This window comes from Lissotriton vulgaris, chromosome 1_1, assembly GCF_964263255.1.
Source record: "Lissotriton vulgaris chromosome 1_1, aLisVul1.2, whole genome shotgun sequence".
Taxonomy (NCBI): Eukaryota; Metazoa; Chordata; class Amphibia; order Caudata; family Salamandridae; genus Lissotriton; species Lissotriton vulgaris.
Genome location: NC_141685.1, coordinates 1826346449 through 1826367471, shown reverse-complemented (window position 1 = coordinate 1826367471; position 21023 = coordinate 1826346449). Strand labels below are relative to the sequence as shown.

Below are 21023 nucleotides of genomic sequence, written 5' to 3'. Positions count from 1 at the left end.
TGACATAGGGTCCACGACTCCCCCCGCCCTGTTTTTTTATTATTAATGCGTTTATTACTTTTATGTATAACAAACAGGAAACAGTGAAATAGATCACATCTTATCCACAGTAGTTGACGATCAAAAACAAACAATGCAGTACCATACACGCAATTAGATAGATTTACAGCAATAATTTTGGGGTCCTGGACCACACGTCGACTTCTCCCTTAACATCCCTACAGCATCAGGTTCGAAGTGCGATAGACAACTGCTTTTTCAGTTCATATTACGTAGGTTCAGACCTGCAAGAAGGTCTGAGGGTCATGCTGGGCAGGCACCTGTGCTACAGGGAGAGCGTCCAGATCAGAATTGGTCGCGCTCGTCATACAATTCTTATACATAGCCCAGAAGTTCTTTGGTCTATTGCGAGGTGGCAAAATTTAACTGTAGTTTTCAGTCTGGGTACAACAAAACATCATATCTCTTGACCATTGAGCTAGTGTAGTTGTAGGAGCCAGCTGATCGCCACACATCTTTCCACTAAAAGTAAACCCATATCTAGCAGTCGCCGTTTTGCCTTAGGGAGAAGTTTAGAATACCCAAGTAGTGCGAGTAGCGGGTCAGAGGCTAATGTCAACTCCGTAATAATGTTTAATTCGTCAAACACCTGACTCCAGAAACGGGCTATTCCAGGGCATATCCAGGCTAAGTGAAAGAAGTCAACGGACCGCTCATCACATCTACCACATGCAGCCACCTCTCGTAATCCATATCGGTACAGACGTTCTGGGGTGTAATCAACTCTCCAAAAGGTTGATGTGGAGCTCGGACTCCGCCGGAGACCAGAGGCCTCTGATCTCCGCCTCTCCCATCCCAGCAATGATGCATCGGTCACCACTGTGAACTCTGGTTGGGGAAGGGAGAGGGATCTGCCGTTGACCCAATCCCAGTTTGTTAGCAACCACCGCAATTGACGTGCAGTGCCCTCCGAGATCTGGACGCAATCCGACAGATTCTCTGACGCTGTGCCTAATGGAACTTCAGGTCCCACTGCAGAGCCTGCATATGTCAACTGGCATGATCCACCAGTAGGATGCAGGAGGCCATGAGGCCCAGCAACTGCAGGGTCATTCTGACCGAAACCCGGGATTGAGGCTGAAAGATCAGCATCTTAGCCCGAATATGCCGGAATCGCCATTTGGGAGGATAAACCCGAAACTGCGTTGTGTCCAGAACCGCTCCGATAAAGAGGAGCTTCTGAGAGGGAGTCAGGTGTTACTTTGGCATGTTGACAGAAAACCCCAGCGAATGCAGGAGGTCAGCCATAGTCTGGAGGTGGGAGATGACAGCCAGGGACGAGCCCGCCTTTAACATCCAGTCGTCGAGCCAGGGGAAGACTGGAACCCCTGATCTGCGCAGAACTGCTGTGAGCACCACCATCACTTTCGTGAACACTAGAGGGGCGCTGGTAAGGCCAAAGGGGAACACGGTAAACTGAAAGTGCTTGTGGCCTACCGTGAACCGCAGGCAACGCCGGTGGGCCGGCAGAACTGGGATGTGAAAATAAGTGTCTTGCCAGTCCAACGCTACCATCCAGTCCCTAGGGTCGAGGGCAGACGGGACCTGAGCTAGCATCAACATTTTGAACTTCTCAGGACCTGGCCGTTGCCCGAGAGTCCTTAACGTGCTCCAGCGCGTTGTTTGTCTTGTCACCAAAGAGGCAACAGCCATCAAAAGGCATTTCCATAAGAGTGGATTGGCCATCGTCCAGCCTAGTGAATTGGCGGATGGTAAACTTTGCTGCATCTCTCCCTTCGGCAACTGCACAGAAGAGTACGGCCCGGGACTCGGCCGGGCACTGGGGCTGCACTTGCGCCACCGTATCCCACGCAGAGTGGGTGTAACGGCCCAACAGACATGCAGTTTTTACCACAGTCCCAAGCTGGAGGAAGAAAACATCTTCCTGAGATGGTCCAGCTTTTTGGATTCCCTATCAGGTGGTGCGTTAGGGAATGCGCCTTTGGAGGTGGAGGCTTGGACCACCAAGCTCTCCGGGGTGGGGCGTTTTGAAGTCTCCCCCACTTCAAAGGCTCAACTCGGTACAAGTACTGGACCTATGACACCACCAATTCAGAACACTTCTGTAACTGATGACATTCTATCAGGAAGTAGGACTGCTATGCTGTTGGAGAGACTGCCACTTTGATGAACTGCTTTGCTGTGATGGCCTGCTGCAGCTTGTCTGGGAGTTAGAAGGACTGGACCTGCATCTTTACATTCCAGAACTAAAAGTATCAACAAGGGCTTTTTGGCTTCCCTCCTGTTTCTGAAATCTCAGGGATAGCAAAGATTTCTCTCTTCAACCTGCAAACAGCAGTGTCTGCTGTGAGTCCTGATTTGCCAAGTGGAGCCAATCCAGTCCTGAGGCCTTGTAAGTGAGTTTAAAGTGCTGCACCTGCCAGAACGCACGCGTTGACTTTGTTGCGCTGATCAGAACTGACGCATCCCTACAGTTGAGGGAAAGAGATCGACGCATCGTCCTTGGGATCGGCGCACCACTTCCAGAACTGCTGCATCAGAACTGAAGCATCACTGCCTGGAGAAGATTGTTGCATTGCCTCTGCAACTTGCAGAAACCCAGCGCATCGTATTCGGAACTGCTGCATAACGGAACCTGCGCATAAACTTATGAACCAGACACATCAATACCATCACGTGGAAAAATCCAGCGCATCCCCCAACTGTGTGGAGATTACAGACCCATCTTGTTGCGTGTGACCAGGACCATGGTATTTTTGTGCCGAAGGGCCTGCATGGGTCCCGTATTTGGCCCACACTCCATTGCGGTTAGCTTGAACTCTTGATTTTGTTCTGGTCCAGCGCAACTAATTAACTCTTTAAGCACTTACTGCTTCTAAACAATATTTTTGCATTTAATATTCAAAAAATCATATCTCAACTTCTACTGATTGGATGTTTGTCGTTTTTAAGTCTTGTTTTATTCATAAACTATCCTCTATTTTTTTTTAAACTGGTCTGGAGTCTTTGTGTGGTATTTGTACAGTGTTACTGTTTGATGTGTTGCACAAATACTTTACACATTGCCTCTTAGTTAAGCCTGATTGCTCTGTAGCAAGCTACCAGAGAGTACAGGTTAATTTAAAATGGGTTACACACCCTGACTACGACTGTAAATATGCCATCCTGAAACCCAATTTCTAACATAGGTCCATGACAAACATTGATTTCTTGCAGTCTTGGCACAACTAGAAACCTGTGGTTTTTGTTAGGCAAATCATTCCTTAGACTAGGTTTGTAAAAATTTAGGAAATAGTCTGAAAACTGACAAAAATTGGGATCAGAGCTCAGGATATGCATGTAAAGAACTTGTATGGGGTTACATTCAATCACCTCTGGACAGTGTGGCAACATTGCTAAGTCGCATGACACTACGTGCCAGAGTTTTGGATCAAGTCTGATGTCGGAGGATATTCTAAAGGTGAGTAATTTGCAGTTAGAAGTATCCTTCAGAAACTTGTGATGTGCAAAATAGGCAGGCATCTTGGAACTACTGAAAGGGAGAAAGTGAGCAAAAACAAACTACATTGAGAAAAACACAGAAGATACAGAAAAGAAAAATGTTATTTACCTTGCCACTTGTAGTGCTGTAGATCACATGATGTGCATATTCTTGCCTTCTAGTTTTGCCCGTGAATGGAAGAAGCGGTTTTGAGGTGATTTGTGGTATCTTCCCCGAAACCCACAATTTACCAGGACACATACTCTAACTTGCATTGTGTTTTCACCGGCTAGACAACTGGGCTTTCTAGGTGGGATTGACCAAAAAGAAACAAGGAGTTGTTTGCTTTTCCTAAAGGGTTTGGTACGGTCAATGTAGCAGATATGGCCTTCTTTACCATATAATGTGAGTAAAGCCTGTTATGCAACCAAATGTGGTTGAGAGGAAAAAAAGCGGCTAAATTAATAGTTTGATTGAAATGGAAAATAAAGAAACAACCTTTGGCAGAAATTGAGGGTGTGTTCTAAGACAATCCCAATCTTTATGCCTTTGCATATATAGCTCCTCAAATCTTAAAGCTTGCAATTCACTAACCCTACGGAGGCAAGTGATTGCAACAAGGAAGGCCACTTTCCAGGAAGGGAACTGCAATGGACTAGAGCATAGCGGCTCAAATGGAGCCCCTATTACTCATGTAAGGATGATGTTAAAGACCCATGAGGGGACCAGAGGTGTTTGAGGTGGAATACCCCATTTGAGGCGTTCCATAAAGGCTTTAACCACCAGAACGGTGAAGACAGAATGGTTTTCCCTGATTTGCAAGTAAACAACTACAGCAATCTAGGTGTACCCCCGAGGACAAGTAGGCTACTCCTGCCTTTCTTAGGTAACAGGTAATGCCTTATACTGTGACTTCTAAGGTCTGATTTGAGACGATTGTTACAATGATTAACAAATCTTTTCCTTTTAGTCACCTAGCGAGGTTATGGGATGGGTTATCAAATGTCTTTAAAAATGTGCACACACTCAGCAGTATATGTAGGTAGCAACATTCTAGTACATCATGAGCCAGATCACAACATTTTGTGCCCTGACATTGGAGTGGAGCAGCCTCCCTATATGCTGCATGAGATCTGGGTGCAGTGGTAGCTTTTTCTAGGGATGAATGTATATTTTCAGAGAATGTGCAGTAGCGGGGGATACAAGCGAGCACTGCCCATAAATTGTAGGTGTGGGTCCCTGGAGGTGAAGTTTTGGCATTGGGTACACAAGTCTACCCATTTGTAGATATTAGGAGACATTTGGGTTGATGGTCACTTGTACATGGGGGCCAGGGTACAAACTGCCCAGTAACATGTACATGTTTTCCCTATTCCACCATTGCAGTCTGTACTGAACACTGGGTTCCACTAACACTAGATATTCCCAATGAGCAGTCGCTTGTGACCACGGTCTTGCAAGGAACATTTGTAGAGAATGCACTTGTAAATCAGGTGTTTGGTATTAATGCAATGCAATACACCACCATGCCCAACAGTTTAATTGTATTTGCACTGTCCGAGGACGCAAAGTCTGGTAAAGAGAAAGCAACCTTTAAAATGCCATCAATTCTTGTTGCTGGGGTACGCTTAACTCTCAAGAAACTTTGAGTATGCAGGGGAGCAAAGATGACATTTTTTAGCACAACAGAGTCAATTTTTTGGTAAAAACCTGAGAGGCTGCTGTGACCCCAAAGGGTAATTATTTTGAAGTAATAATGAACACCACTTACCACTAACCTGATGCAATGGCAGTGAGAGTGGTGAATGGAGATGTGAAAATAGGTGTCCTTGAAGTCGAGTGCAACTATGAAGTCCCTGACAGAGTAGAGTAGTGGAGTGGCATCTTGGAGGTATTTGAAGTGCCCTAATGTGATCCACCGATTGAGCGGTTGGAGCACTCCCATTGCCCTTACGTGTTGGTATACTTTTCTAGTTCCTCTAGCACAGGATAGCCTTATGGTCCGAAGAGGTGACTGCCATCAAAGAGAAAGCCAGTGAAGTGCTGCTGTAAGCCAAGCAGGATGGCGTAGTAGGGATGTCGGGGCTAGTCTCACAGGAGGCAGTATTGGTGGCGGCTTGGGCACACTTGATGTTGGTATTAGAGACTACTTTGCCCTCCCTGTGTGTAAGCCTTGGTTGGGTGGTCTTTGACATACTCCTCTATATCCAGCCACTGACATCTACCGTACATGGAGAGACAGATTTGATAATTAACCACTGCATGACAATACCACACCTACATTGATTTTCTTACTCTCTTTATTGGGTTAATGGGAGCCCTCCCTCATAGCTTACATGAATGCCCTTTTATGTGCTGTGCATGTGACAATGGAGTTGGATGTAACATGACCGCAATAAAAGTATGATATAGTTATTGTATTTCTTCTCCACACAGGATATATCCACTCTTGTCTTGGCTGCAAAATCTCAGAGGAGCATTTCAGCATGGCTTTAAGCATGGCAGAAATTGCACAGACCGCAAAATTTCAAGGGGAAGTCATCTCCCCTCTTCCTCAAAGAGAAGGGGAGGTTTGAAGTGTGTAGTATGACCGTGTGGTAGAAATATTTATCGTTGGGCAGAGAGGTTTTGACAGGATATGGCTCCAACGAAGGGTTGACTGAAAGGTCTACAGTATAGTCATGCCAAGGGACAGACCACTCATCCATGGCCACTGTGTCATCATAAGAGTGTGGCTGGTGTGTCCTGATTTGAGTTTGTGTGAATTAGAGTGTTCAGGGATGGTTAGTGCGCAGGTGATCATGTGACCTCCCTGGGCTTCTTCTTTGGTATGGGGTTTGGTCTCCTTTGTCGTCAGCAGTGAGGAGGTCACTCAGAGTCAAGCTCGAAACAAGCTTTGGCATCGACTTCAGAGGTGATTTAAGTTCTGAGATGGACGCAGTGGGTTCTTGGCCTTGAAGCCAAGGGTCAGGGCATCCAGGAACTGCCTCCGAAGCTTGAGGATTCTCTGAAGCTTGAGAAGGAGCTTATAGCATGGCGTTCGCAGTGCTATCTCTTGCCCTGGAGCAGAGGCTCAGGACAAGGTCCAGACCCCGATGGAAAGGCCTCCATGTGACATGTGAGCTTAGGCTTGGTGTGGTTTTAATAAAGGGCAATTAAGAAGATTGCTCTCCAAAGGCAGATTTGTTAAGACTACCCATATTCAGGACTCCGCTCTCCATGGGTTTCTGAACTACAAGAGTGCCCTATCCTTTTGCAGTCAGAATAAGTTCAATCTAAGCCCTCCCTGGATGGTGCTTCTGGAGAGCCTCAGCCCTGCATAATGTGATGTGTGCAATCTTCTATGCTGTCAGTGCAGACTGGTCTCCAAAAACCTTTACAATCCAGGCAGGTAGACTTGCTGTGGTGGCGGCGATCTATGCACAGATATGAATTCAGCAGCCCACATGCCTCGAACTCTAAGGTGGAGTCTGTGCCCTGGTGCATTGTGGGTTTCTGGGGAGGTATAACAAGTTACTTGGAAACCGTAATCTCTTCTTTGAACTTGCAACATCCTTTTCTAAGACTAGATGGAGAATTGTCCACTGCAAGTGATCTACAGCTACATATGCTGTAAACAGTTACTTAGCTGTAACATTTGGTGAGCAGCTTAAGTATATTCTTGATTCACAAATGTGTATTGTTTGGTGTCTATTGATTAGGCTCAGAAAGCCATCACCTTAATATTAATAAATGGATGTGGATAACGGGTGCAGCAGTATGATTCACAATTTAATTGACCTAGAGCCTACAATGCCTGACAACAAACCATCATCATCATCAGATTCGATCCGCTCTCAGGTCAAGAAGCAAATGCATGTTTGGGATAGACAAGAGTGGCGGACCAATAGGTACTTATTGGCAGGGCCTGAGTAAAAGTAGAGCCACGCATGCACCTTCACTTCCAAATGTAAAATATCGACTTTGGACCATGAAAAAGTGATCCAGACCTCGCCTATAATGGAAACATGCTAAAATATTCTGGAGTAAAGAGGGCGAGGGAATAGTAGAATGGAAATTAAATGTTTATGTTGAAGAATACTTGTTTTTCAACACAGCTGAAATTAAGGCAGAGTGAGATATGCATAACAAAAGTTCAGTATTTTTTAACTGCTAAAAAGCGTAAAGGCTATGGCAAAAACCAAGGTTTGAAAAATAAAACATGTTCATGTCAAGGTATCTCCTACAATACAATTTAACCACTTGGACGCTATTGGAGTTAGGCCCCTTATAATGAGATTTCCATTGAAATGAATGGGCAGTGCATTACGAGTTACCCTTGTCATTAGCAGTGAAGAGGTTAAGAAGACAGTTTAATTTGGAAAGATGATTACCTTTCTCGAAGTTCACTAATTAGGTCTAATTTTTTCATAACTAACTGAAGAGGAAGCAGCTCTTCATCTTTGAAAGTTTTCTGCAATAAAGAAAATCAGAAGAAAAGAATCTAGTACAATTAAAATGTAATTAACAATATTTCTGTGCAACAAGAATGTCATAATGTCGCGGTTAGACTACAGCAATTTGGTCTACCTAGGTGCGCCGGAAGCCACCTTAGCAAGACTGCAAAGAACCCAGAATGCTGCAGCTCGCTTAATCATGAGCGTGCCTCCTAGAGTATCCGCCAAACCCGCCATCAAGGCTCTGCACTGGCTGCCAGTCCGCCAAAGGGTGGAGTTTAAGGCCATGTGCACGGCCCATAAACTAATCAATGGATCGGGACCTGCGATCCTCAGCGGTTTGGTCACCCCCTACATTGCACCGAGGGCCCTACGGTCTGAGAACGAGCACCTGGCCAACATCCCCAAATTCAAGAGAACACGTACCGGAGGCCGACGTTTCTCTGTAAAAGCCTCTGCTGGTTGGAACTCTCTCCCACGCTCCCTCAGACTGGAGTCCAACCACCTGACGTTCAGGAAAAAACTTAAAACCCTTCTGTTTCCTAAATAAACCCTCCACCCCTTCCCCTCAGTAGGACTTAAGCTTAACAGCGCGGGGATGCCTTCGGGTCACCAGGCGCTATACAAGTTGCTAAATAAATAAATAAAATAAATAAGTCTTATCAAACTAATTCACACAACACACTTGGGTAACAATAACTGCTAACACCAATATATCAAAGATGTCAATTTCCTCTAATATTAGCTAGTACAACATGAATGTATTTTCGTTTACCTACATTTGGGAAATACATTGCGTATACATTCTGCAAGAAAGTAAACACTGTCGAGGTTTACATTTAGTGATGAATTCCTTCAACATGTAAACAGTAACAAAGTAGCAAATCAAAAAACGATTTGCTAATATCTAGAGTTGAGAATATTCATACAAGCAAAACAAAAGTTAATATTTATGTTCTACACCATCATGCTAAGATAAAACATACCAGGCATTATAAAAGAAAATAGTGACCCCCTAAATGAGCTCTTACATTGAAAAACAATAAATAGAACTTCACCTATTTACAAAACACAAACAGCCCTACCTTTCTCAGACAGCATAACTGATACCAAGTTTACAGAATATTCTTCAGGATACCAGGGGTCATATTCCATACTGTGCCCTGGGGGTCCAACAGGGGTGTGTGGCCGCTTTCTGCACCACCGAGGTATAGCTGAATTTAAGAAGGGGCACAGATGCTTGTGCATGCCTTCTGAAATACATATAGCAACTGTGGACATATAGCACTATCTCAAAGGGCGGTGTTCCTGTCATTTGAATGGGGGCATGGCCCATGCAAATGAGAAACTGCAGTTTTTTTCAGTTTCTTCCTGAACAATGAGTTACTTATGGAGTGTAGCTCCAATGGGAATAAATTCCATGCTGATGCGCCCAGAAATGTTGATGATTTACCTCCTGATCTTTGACGCTGGAACTTTGGGATCACAGCCAGGAGTTTGCTGGTAGATCGTAAATGTCTAGACAGGTTGTAAAAGCTGTATCTAGCTCTAAGGTATTAGGGGCCAGACTAATACAAGGCATCATGTACCAGTGTCAGAGCCTTTTGATTTGACCCTGTTTGATGGGTAACCAGGGGATGTCCCCCTAAATGTGAGCTGATGTGTTGCCTTCTCAGCACATTTAGCAGAAGGTGAGCTGCCGCGTTCTGGATCACCTGCAATTTAGGTATTACGGTATGCCCAGGTATAGTGCATTACCATAATGTATTCTAGATGTAACACATGCCTGGGTGACTGTTTTCCTCACAGAAAAGAAGAGCAGGGGCAGAAATGTCTTAAGGGACAACAGAATTCCAAAACATGTACCGATCAGCTGTTTGACTTGCAGACAGAAATTTTGCCTATTTTTAAAGTTATTCCCAGGTTTTTTATTGAATCCATCTGAGGGCACGGTGGGGAGGCATCCTCTTGCCAAATAGTTAGCCCGAAGTTCGGTGGGAATGTCCCAAAGAAGGAGATTTCTGTTTTTCCTCATTGCATTTGAGGTGAGCTTTGGCTAGCCAGTAGAAGACTGCGATAAGGCAGGTTTTCATCTGTGTGCCCTTCAGCTAGGATCCCTTGCTCCAGGAGAAAAGCAATTGAGTGTGGTCTGCAAGGGATAACACCTTGGCTCCGAATTTGTCTGCTAAAAATGCCAAGGGCGTAAGATATAAGTTAAAGAGCATTAGACTTAGGGCAGAGCCTTGGGAAACACCTGTATCCACCTTATTTGGACTTGCCGAGCAGGGAACAAACCAAACTTGCTGGCTTCTGTCTGCTAAAAATTATGTTAGTTAGTCCTACGCACACCCTGTCACTCCAACAGCCTGGAGGCAGTCAAACAGCAGTGTGTGGGGTACGGTACTGAAGGCCGCTGACAGGTCCAACATGATCAGTATGGACGTTCTCCCCACCCCTCCTTCTAGGGTTCTTTTGATATATTCCGATGGGGAACAGCGTTCACAACGCAACATTTACCAAGCAGTACCTTTACCACGCAACTTTTACAACGCAAGTGGTTGTAACAACTTGCGTTGTAAAACCTGCATGGTAAAGGCATGCGTTGTAAAAGCATGCGTAGTAACGACATACATCCTATTCCGATACCCCAACCAATGAGGTTTCTGTACTATAGCGGGCTCTAAACCCAGATTGGCTAGGGTATAGCAACTTATTAGCTTCCAAGAAAAATAAGCCTGGAATGTAGGACCAAGAGTCTTCAAATATGACACAAGATGTCTACACCATGTTTTCATCATTGACAACCTTATCGAATTACATATTCACCTTGCTCATCTCTAGGCCAACAATTCTATCATGTAACATGATCAATGTGGGCGCACTTGCAATGCTTCACAAAGAGGTAATACAGCAAATGTTTCATTCTTTGGATGACCAAAGACACTTGTAAAGCAGTCATCTAACACTTCTTGTACAACATATCCCTCCTTAGCACTACTTTTCTCAATAGGACACTACAATAAGCTAATGAGGAATTCTCCACATATTTTTGCTTTGTCATGATTTTCTCCATTCCACTTAGTATGTTTTTGTACTCCACTGTTACATTTTATAATGCGGAATGGGGCAGGAAGTTTTCCAGCATTTAGTGCTTAGGGATTGCAACTCGATCACATCCGTTTGTAAGATGCCAACCTTCCCCTCACCTCTCCACGCCACAACTCACACCTGCGACATGGGTAATCGCAGCAAACAATGGCCAAATGCAGCCATCATCCAGATCATCCCCACTGCTTTTCTAAACGTATATTCTGCCCACATCCAGGATAGAACTTAATCCATCGCACACTTCATCCTAGCTATCACCATCTTTCCCCTTGGTTGTTGAGGCATGGTTGGGGGAGGGAGTTTTACCCAACCCAGGTCTCCCTTTTAATTTGCCTGGTATCTCTTTGGATTTGCTGCTTGTTAACCCAAATATTACGGACACTGCAAGAAAACCAATACTAAGTGGGAAACCAGTTCATCGTGGTTTGTTTAAATCAGAACTTCAAACAATAGACAATTAGTTAACCCCTTCTGTGCTGCGCGAATTTTGCTGCGGTGCTGAACGTTCCATTGGGCCTATGGAACCATGACGGAACGGTTCCGTCATAAGCACAGGCCAACTTACGCTCATGACGGAACCGTTCCGTCATGAGCATGGAAGGGGTTAATATCCAGAACAGATGGTTACTGTTAAAAAAAACTTTTCAAACAGACAAAAATGCTGCATGAAATGAAACAAAGTGTTCATTAAGGAAGTATGCAGGAGTTAACGCTCCTTTCCTTAAAATTCAGAAAGTATGTTCACATCAAATGTATATATACTTACCATCTGAGTGCCTACGCTTAAAGCAAGTGATGCAATAAGCCTTCTTTGTCTTGTGCTTGGCCCGTTTAGGGTATTTTCAGCCAAAACCAAGGCAGAAAGAACATCAAGTCGCTGTTCACTGTATTTTTTATCAGATATAACTCTTTTCTGGAAATGAAAGGAAATAAATGAACATTTAAATGCACTACCAAGTACCATAAATTAAATTTATTAAACTTGTTATGATAACATTCAATTTACATGGTGTCATTTTTATTGAAACTTATTCATTTTACTATGGAAAACATTTTTAAGTGTTGTTTAATTCTGTTTATTTATTCGAGTGCTTGTGGATACACAGTATTTTTTGTTTTTCCGTCTGGTGCATACACGAATAAATCAGAAGGTTTTCCGATGCGTGAGCTGGCCACATACAGTTGTCCATGTGAGAAGCACAGATTCTCCAAATCTAGTTCACACACTTGCAGCGATTGTACTTGTGCTTTGTTGATGGTCATTGCAAAAGCGAGTCGCACCGGAAACTGTAAACGTTCAGTATTGGAAATATTAGGAGGGTCCTGGGGGGCCGGAGGGCCGATATTTAACAATTTTTTCCTTTTTCTTTTTTTGCCAGAAACCTTCGCGGGAGTGTACTCAACAACTTTTGACAATTTTTTTTATTTTTTTTTGCCAGAAACCTTTGCGAGAGTGTACTCTACAACTTCCCAAAGTTTCATGCCGATCGGATGAATGGTGTAGTGATGCATAAAGGACAAACAGGCAGACATACTTTCACTTTTATATATATATAGATAACAAAGGCATGAACGTGAAACTCTGGGTATCCTTCTTAATAGATATCACTATACTATAAACCTCTCACAGCATTGAAGATTCTTTCAACAGGTGCCTTAACATACTGGCATGCCAAAGTATTTTGATACTTGTGGTGTTCAATTTTCTTGGTTTACTACTGTTGTTCGAGTGTGAAAGCAACAGTGCAGAGTCAATTGCTTTTTCTCTAGTAACTTATATTTTTTCACAGTCTAGTACTGTTCAGTAAACACAGGAAATCTTATGCACATTTCACGTTTTTGACAATCGTAAAGGAGGACTAATGATACCATTCCAGAGAGAAGGTGGAAATATGTTGCTTCTTTTAACAATTTCAATATAGCACCAGGTGGTGAACCAAGGTGCTCATCAATTGGGCTCAGACAACCCAAGACTGGTAAAGCATTATGTCGTGGATGAAAGTAAAATATTGGCATGTGCCCCTTATACTGCACAGCTGCTAGCCTCATGCAGCATTCTGGTATGTTAACAATTTTCTCAGTTTAGTACTGTTTTATTGGGGGTATACCGGGCAGACATTTTTTACATAAACTTCTAGCATGTTTCATTTTGTTTTTGCAGACTAGTGCGGCTAAATATGTACTGGAAATGATCTGAGCATTTCACGTTTTTTGACAATCCTAAGGGAAGAGCATTCGTACCTTTTTTTCCGAAACAAAATGTTCCTTTATCTAAGTGCAGAAAATCTTTGAAATGCACTAGAATATTTTACAATGACTGTACAGCTGTGTTCTTTGTCTTTGCCACTAGAACAGGACTGGAATGAAAATGCTGCGTTCTACAAATATCGGACTAAATGAGTTTGGGGCTAAAAAGCTCTGCTAAACAATGCAATTGGTCTGGCATTAATGTAGTCATCCATGAAAACACAGGCATTCACAAAACACCTGCCATTTGTGCCATATCTCTGGAACCTGTTACTTTGTGTGCCTTGTAGGTCTCTACATTCCATCATCTTTTTCTAACTCACCATGCTTAAGATAGGGCAGTGTTATAGAAGGCACAGAAAGAGACCAGTTGTACAGCGACACAGCAGAAATAGTAAGAGTGCACTTTGTGTATGTCTGTTTTTGCATATGTTGGCTCATCAAAATCAGACCTACTGGCTATGCAGTTCTTGTTTCTACCTTACAATAATGAATAACTCAGTCAACCACAGCTGTCTGCAACAGGTGAACCTATATTCTGAGCTTCCTAACCAGCTTTCCTCAGTTGCTTCAAACCCTCTCTATGTTTTTTATTTTTTATTGCCTCCAGGAGGCAATAAAACATCAAAACTTGAAATGAACTCTGATGCAAACCAAAACAGCAAGCACACTTCTGACTCTCTTTTTCGGACCCATAACTACGAGCAAATAGCACTGCCGCTGAGGTCGACTTCTTGGCATCACTTCTCTCCTTGAAGGCCCAACCACTCAAACACAATCCCCAAGAGCAACTGAGAGCAGAGTTTAAGACCTACAACTTGTGAACTTTTTTTTCAATTCAAAGTTTCTTTATTCGACTGACAGAAAAGCAGTCATAAACGCACACAATACAATAATATACAGTTCATTCATAAAAGGAAAAAAATTTATCTTCCATTAATCATAGGAGAAAAAAGTAATAAGCGAGTATTAAAAAGGCATGATACAGTGGACCTATGTGCATATACTTAATCAAGACGGAGTTGTATCTGTAACATAATTCAGTTTGGAGTCATCCTTCCATACTTAATCTATACTTTAAAGCTGTTTTTAAAAACTTGCATATAAAAAAGTGCTGTCTTCATGCAACATTTGAAGGTATAGAAGTGCGGGCTTAATCTGTATAAAATTCATCTTTTTAAGCAACGGTTTTAAAAACATATTACGTGGACTTGAGTAATAAGAACAGAGGAATAAAAAGTGGGCCAAGTCTTGCGGAGACTTATTGTCGCAGCCGCAAGCTGGCAACACTTGACCTCTATGGGCTCCACTTGGTACAGCTAAGAGCAGATGATAAAGATCAAATCGAAATCTGCTCAGCAGGAATCGTTCATATCTGGATATATTCCACGACAAATAAGGTTCAGAGAACACACAGGTCTTTGTTAGTGCGTGGCTCCTTACGCTGGACTTTTTGAACTCAGTTTCTTCCCTGTAAAGTTGTCGCTTCAAATAAAAGGTATTTTTTACAAAATTAACATCTTGCTTGGTGGTATTCTGGGGTGTTAAGTAAAGGTCTAATCTGCCCAGATCTTTGCAGCAATTGCGAATATATTTCATCCAGGGTAACTTGAGTTGTCCTTCCCAAGTAAGGGCCTCAGCTAGAATATTATGAGTCAGTGGAATCTCTGTATTGCGCCAACAACTTAACCAGCAGAGCAAAGGATTTGCAGCAATTTTGTCAGCTAGATAAGGAGTACCCAGTTCCTCATGTATGGAGAAGTTTGCGGTACTCCTTGGTAAGCTCATGACATGTTTCAGGAAATTGTTTTCGAGAGCTACTATGGTGTCTACTGGTAGGAAACCCCACAGTTCACTTCCGTAGCATGCCACCGCAACACTTTTTGCCTGATAGAGCTTCAGTACGGCGGACACTGGAGTGTTACCCAATTTGCGAGCGAAATCCATTATACCAGAGTTGTTCCTCAGTATTTCTCCTTTCTTTTTAGTTATGGCAGGACCCCAATTGAGTTTATGGTCGAAAAGTACACCCAAATACGAGAATGTTTTTGTTAGTGGTATGTTTTCTCCATTAACTGAGAAGGGGTATTGTTTTTTGGGAGTTAAACCAACCGTCATGACAAAAGATTTGGAATTGTTAATATTTAGGCCACGTGAGGACATGAATTGAAAAAAAGAATTCAGTAATTTTTGGAGTCCGAGTGCGGTTCTGGATAAAAGAACAGCGTCGTCCGCATACAACAGGACCGGTACACCTGTTTTACCAATTCGGGGGTAATCCGTGTCTGTTTTTACCAGGTGATCTTCAAGTCCATTAATATATAAGTTAAAAAGAAAAGGTGCTAATATACAACCCTGTCTGACTCCTCGGTTAATTTTAAAATCTCTCGTTACTTTCATGTCTCTTGTAAAACGCACATTTGCTCGGGTGTCGTTGTGTAAGTCGGCCAGAAAGTTGATCAAGTTATTTTCTACGCCCATTTTTTGCAGGACTTCCCAAAGTTTGCTCCTATCGACACAGTCAAAAGCAGAGGAAAGGTCCATAAAGGCCATATACAAAGTTCCCTCTCTTGCTTGCGTGTATTTACCACTAATTAGATACAGATTCAGACACTGTGTGGTTGTTGCATGTCCTGGTCTGAATCCATATTGTGCAGGGGTCATTATGTTGTGTTGTTTGGCCCATGCATTCAGCCTCTTTAGTAGAATCCCACCCACTACCTTCGCAACAGAGTTTATCAGGGAGATTGGTCTGTAGCAGGCCGCTTTTGTTCTGTCCCCCTTTTTGTAAACAGGGATGATAGTAGATGCTCCCCAAGATTTAGGAGCCCCCACTTCGACCCCGGCATTGATGACAGATGTAAGAATGGGAGCCCATAAGGTGATGTTAGACTTGAATAGGTCAGGTGGTAGACCGTCAGGGCCCGGGGCTTTGTTACTGGAGAGACCATGTATCCCTAATTCAATTTCTTTAGTCGAAATTTGTAGCGGGTTGCTTTCAGGAAGGTGAAATGGTTCTGGAGACTGTGGAGCGTCGCTCTTGAAGATAGCTCCAAAGTGAGTGATCCAGTCATCCTCCGGTATAACTGTACCGAGACTCTCATCGTTTGGATTGCCAAAAAGTGGTTTATTTATTATGCTCCAGAATTTTGAACTGTTGCCCAAAGTAGAGGGGTCGAGCAAGGATTCCCAAGTTTTGGTTTTAATTGACTTCTTGCGTAAGGCAAGGGCCTTTTTGTAGTCTGTCCGAAGGGCCTTAATAAGTGCAGAGTCTCTCGGTTTGTTTTTAAGAGCAGCTTTTAATTTGCGGTTTGCAGAGGAACAAGCGTGATCAAACCAGCGGGGGTGTTGAGCAATAGATCCTTTGGTTGTTACCGTCAGTAGTTGCTCTATTCTTTTGGACACAACCGCAAAGGCGAATAAAATAGATTCTGGAGGAGCAGAATTTGTGGCACAGAGCTTAAGTTCATGTTCACAGTGTAAAGCGACGTCCTCATACAGTTTGTCACTGTTTACCAGGTTCCATTTTAAGCGGCGATTATTATTGACCAACTTAAGTGCCCCAGGGTCCTTAATGTTTTTATGGAGCACTTGGGGGCCGCATTGCAATTCAAGATGCAAAGGATTGTGATCACTGTGAATGCTCTCAAGAATGTCAAAATTTAAAACCTGTTGGGCAACTCCAGCTGAAAGGAGAATATGATCTATAAAAGAGCCTGACTCAGATCCTTTGTAGGTTGGAACTTTGAAGGTGAAGGAGTCGTCTTTCATAGATAGCGCCATGGTCAAATTCAAGGTGTCCGTTAGAGTATTTAATTTAATTCCACGCTGGCAGTGTGTAAAGTGGGGGCCTGTTCTGAGTCCGCAGCCCAGAGATCCCAAGGTGGTTGAGAGAGGATTACCGCAGATGTGTGTATTAAAGTCACCAAGAAGAATTTTATCCTGTGGTAGTTTTGAGCCAAATTCGTTTAGATAACTTTCAAGTCTAACAAGATTACAATCGTTCGAATTTGTGACAGAATTGTAAAAGTTAATTAGAGTTATGGCTTTCTTGCCCCTTCTGAGAGTCAGTACCTGCATGTTCCTGTTATCCAGCTGCACTTGGTTGATCTGCATTTTAAGAGACAGACTAATGAATATTGCCAGTCCCCCCTTTGCTCTGCCGCTGGGAGAGGGAGATGCGGGAACAAAAAAACTTTGATAACCCTCAATACAGATGTTGTTATCTATTAGCCATGTTTCTTGGAAGCACAGGATGGTGTAATTTTTGACAAGGGCTTCCCACGACGGGTCAATAATTTTTGAGGCCAATCCTGCGAGATTCCAAGACAGTATCTTGATTGTGTTAGGGCCATAGTTTGCTAAGTTTGTAGTGGGTGTTAAAACAGATGGAGAGTACAGATCTGGGTTGTCCCTTATAACAGGGTTCGTCCTTGGAGTTACAGGTGATACATGAGGTTTGCAAGCTGTTGGTAAGGGAGGGATACCTGCCTCGTCTTCTAAGACGGACAGAGCTTGGTTTTCTTTAGGGCTGATTAAGTGTTTTAAATACGTCGTGCAGATGGTGTTAGAAGAAATGACCACTGGGGGATTAGATGTTTTAGGTAGAGTCTTCATATTTCCTATCAGACAATTTGTTTTTGCAGAAAGTGAAATAGGAAACAGGTCAGATGGCAGTCAGTCTACCTCCTCCAGTAGGTCGTGGCTGAGGAAAGCATCATAACGATTGGCTATAGGGAACCCGTAGTCATTATATTGTGAGGTGGTGTGGTTAAAGGCCCGGTGGTAACCATGCCCATGGCGTTCAGCTGTTTCTATTGGTTGGTAGTTGTGAACTTTATTTCCCCATAAGTGAGAGTATGGATGTTGGTCTGGGCCCATTGGCGTATCTGGACAGGGTGGGACAAAGGTCGGCCAGGGTTGATTGTTCTGCTGTGTCCTATAAGATCCTTCTTGGGTATAGTTGTAATTTATTTTATTCCTGTAGGGATCTGAACGGACTGGATAGAAGTAGCTGAGACCCATGGTTCGAATCAGGCTTTTTGTCCCAGTGCTTCTCCATCCTGCGATGAATTTCGCCGGTCCTAGATATTTGAAGGTGACCACAATACAGTCACCCTCTGTAGATTTAAAGCGAGTACCCACCCACTCTACTCTTTTGACATGATGGATGGTGCCTATTATGTTTGAGGGGAGAGGCCTATGTATGGAAAGCCATTGCATTGCTTTGTTCCTCAGTTCCTCCCGTGTTTCTTCCCTGTTAGCAGCAACTTTTGGCACCCCAATCATGACTATTGTATAAGGGTTGGCCTGTGGTGGCAGGTTAATATGTGTTAGCGGACGTGTTGTAATAAGTCTGGGGGGCTGTATTCCTGTGTCTTTGAGTTGAGTGTTTCCTTTGGGAGGGGCCATACGACTTTTATCCTCAGATATACCTACGTTGGTACTAGGTAGGTGACCCTCTGCAGCCCACTCGCTATCATCCTCATCTGTTTGGGTGTTAGGTGTGTTAAGAATAGGTGTATTTGGGATCACAGTGGGGGTAGGAGCTAATTGAGAATTTGGTGTTTGAACAGTGATGGGTAGACTCTGAAGTTGTGGATGATTTGGCTTTCCTATATTCTTTGATGTGTTATCTACTTTTTTCACTGTTTTTGAGTTTTTTACATTTAGGGTTGATGAAGATGGAACAAAGGTTGTGGGCGTGTTAGTTGTTTTAAGCAATCTGAGGATGCTAGAGGATATATCATTTTGTGCTCTCTCAAATTTACTCAGCGCCCTTTCTATATTGTCGATCTGGTAGCGAATGGGTTGTAGAATTGTTTTAATTAGGGCTTCGAACTCTCTCAATGTTGGCAAGATTACACTACTCTGCTTCTCAATATGTCCTGTTTCCTCATTAACTAGAGAGATACCAGTTTTGGGATTTGTATTCCCACTTGCATCGTAAACTAGTGGGGAGGTTGATAGGGGCCCGCCCCGCTTTGTGACGGGGAGTTTCTCTAAACTATTCTTCTGCCACATGTCTTTGAGCGATCGCTTGGGTTTGCCTGATATATGGTGGATTTTCTTTTTAGGAAGTGTGATTCTGGGCTTTTTTCTCTTGAGTTTTGGAGTATTGCATTGTTTAGGAGGTTGGGTTTCAGTTATAGCAATAGCTAATGGGGCAATCTCCACGGTGTGAACTTTCAGTGCGGAAGCAGATCTTTTTCTTGTTGGATGTTATTTGCACTACTAGTTAGAATCATAAGGCTGTTATCCAGGGTATTCGCTAATAGGTCCGTGGAAGAAGAATTAGCGGGTTTTTCTTTGATATGCGATCTTGGTAGTTCTGAAAATGATTGCATGAGAAGGGACTCCTGTGATGAGGTTGAGTCCTCCATATTTGGGTCTTCTGCACTAGTATGTGAGGACAGGTCTGGGAAACATAGATTGGGAGTCAGAGAGAGCCTCCTCTCGGTATCTTGAATGGCATCCGCCACTACATTGATAGTTTTTTGGAGCATTTTATCTATAGCAGTTATAGTGGGCAAGGGTGTACTCACTGTTTTTAATCTGCTGGTTGATCGAGTGGCCATCGGGGTTTTGCAGGTTTTAGTCATCTTTGACTTGTGTAAACTACCACTTTCCTCTGGATGTAGCCTAGGTTTGACTTGTGACTTCCGAAGGGCGAGCTTAGGGGGGTGGCCCGACCCGGCCACTTCAGGCCCCTGAGGGCCACAGAGGGCCCGCCCTTTGCCCGGGCTTAGCCCGCGCGCGTCCCGCGATGCGCGTGCTAGGCCCTGTTTAAGTAAGTGAGGTGTAGGGAAGGGGCGGGGCACTGGGAGGGGGCGCGGCGCACGCGGGAAGAGGGAACAGCTGATGTTACTGACGCTGTCCCTCGCAGTCCCCGGGCCACGCCTCTCACCTCCGCTGCGGCCTCGCTTCTCCACACGCAGGGTCTCCGGCAAGATTGTCACAGGTAGGCTGCTCCTGCAGCAACGAGGATTAGCGCTTTGAGGGATTGGCAAGTCTTTAAACGGACAGAACTCTCTGGCGAGCGGCTCCCGCGGAGCGGGGGCCGCGAGAGGTTTTAAACTCCTTGAAGGGGGCGGGGCACTGGGAGGGGGCGCGGCGCACGCGGGAAGAGGGAACAGCTGATGTTACTGACGCTGTCCCTCGCAGTCCCCGGGCCGCGCCTCTCACCTCCGCTGCGGCCTCGCTTCTCCACACGCAGGGTCTCCGGCAAGATTGTCACAGGTAGGCTGCTCCTGCAGCAACGAGGATTAGCGCTTTGAGGGATTGGCAAGTCTTTAAACGGACAGAACTCTCTGGCGAGCGGCACCCGCGGAGCGGGGGCCGCAAGAGGTTTTAAACTCCTTGAAGGGGGCGGGGCACTGGGAGGGGGCGCGGCGCACGCGGGAAGAGGGAACAGCTGATGTTACTGACGCTGTCCCTCGCAGTCCCCGGGCCGCGCCTCTCACCTCCGCTGCGGCCTCGCTTCTCCACACGCAGGGTCTCCGGCAAGATTGTCACAGGTAGGCTGCTCCTGCAGCAACGAGGATTAGCGCTTTGAGGGATTGGCAAGTCTTTAAACGGACAGAACTCTCTGGCGAGCGGCACCCGCGGAGCGGGGGCCGCGAGAGGTTTTAAACTCCTTGAAGGGGGCGGGGCACTGGGAGGGGGCGCGGCGCACGCGGGAAGAGGGAACAGCTGATGTTACTGACGCTGTCCCTCGCAGTCCCCGGGCC

General features: G+C 44.5%; 1 protein-coding gene across 1 annotated transcript in view; it reads right to left on the bottom strand.

Annotated features, from left to right (window-relative positions):
* Positions 1-21023, bottom strand: part of WASHC4 (WASH complex subunit 4) — a 975954-nt gene that overhangs the window by 601590 nt on the left and 353341 nt on the right. Inside the window, exons 17-18 of the mRNA XM_086919270.1 lie at positions 11813-11959; positions 7876-7955 (exon numbers count right to left, since the gene is read on the bottom strand). Coding sequence (XP_086775396.1) covers positions 7876-7955; positions 11813-11959 — 227 coding nt within the window. The remainder of the gene's footprint in view (positions 1-7875; positions 7956-11812; positions 11960-21023) is intronic.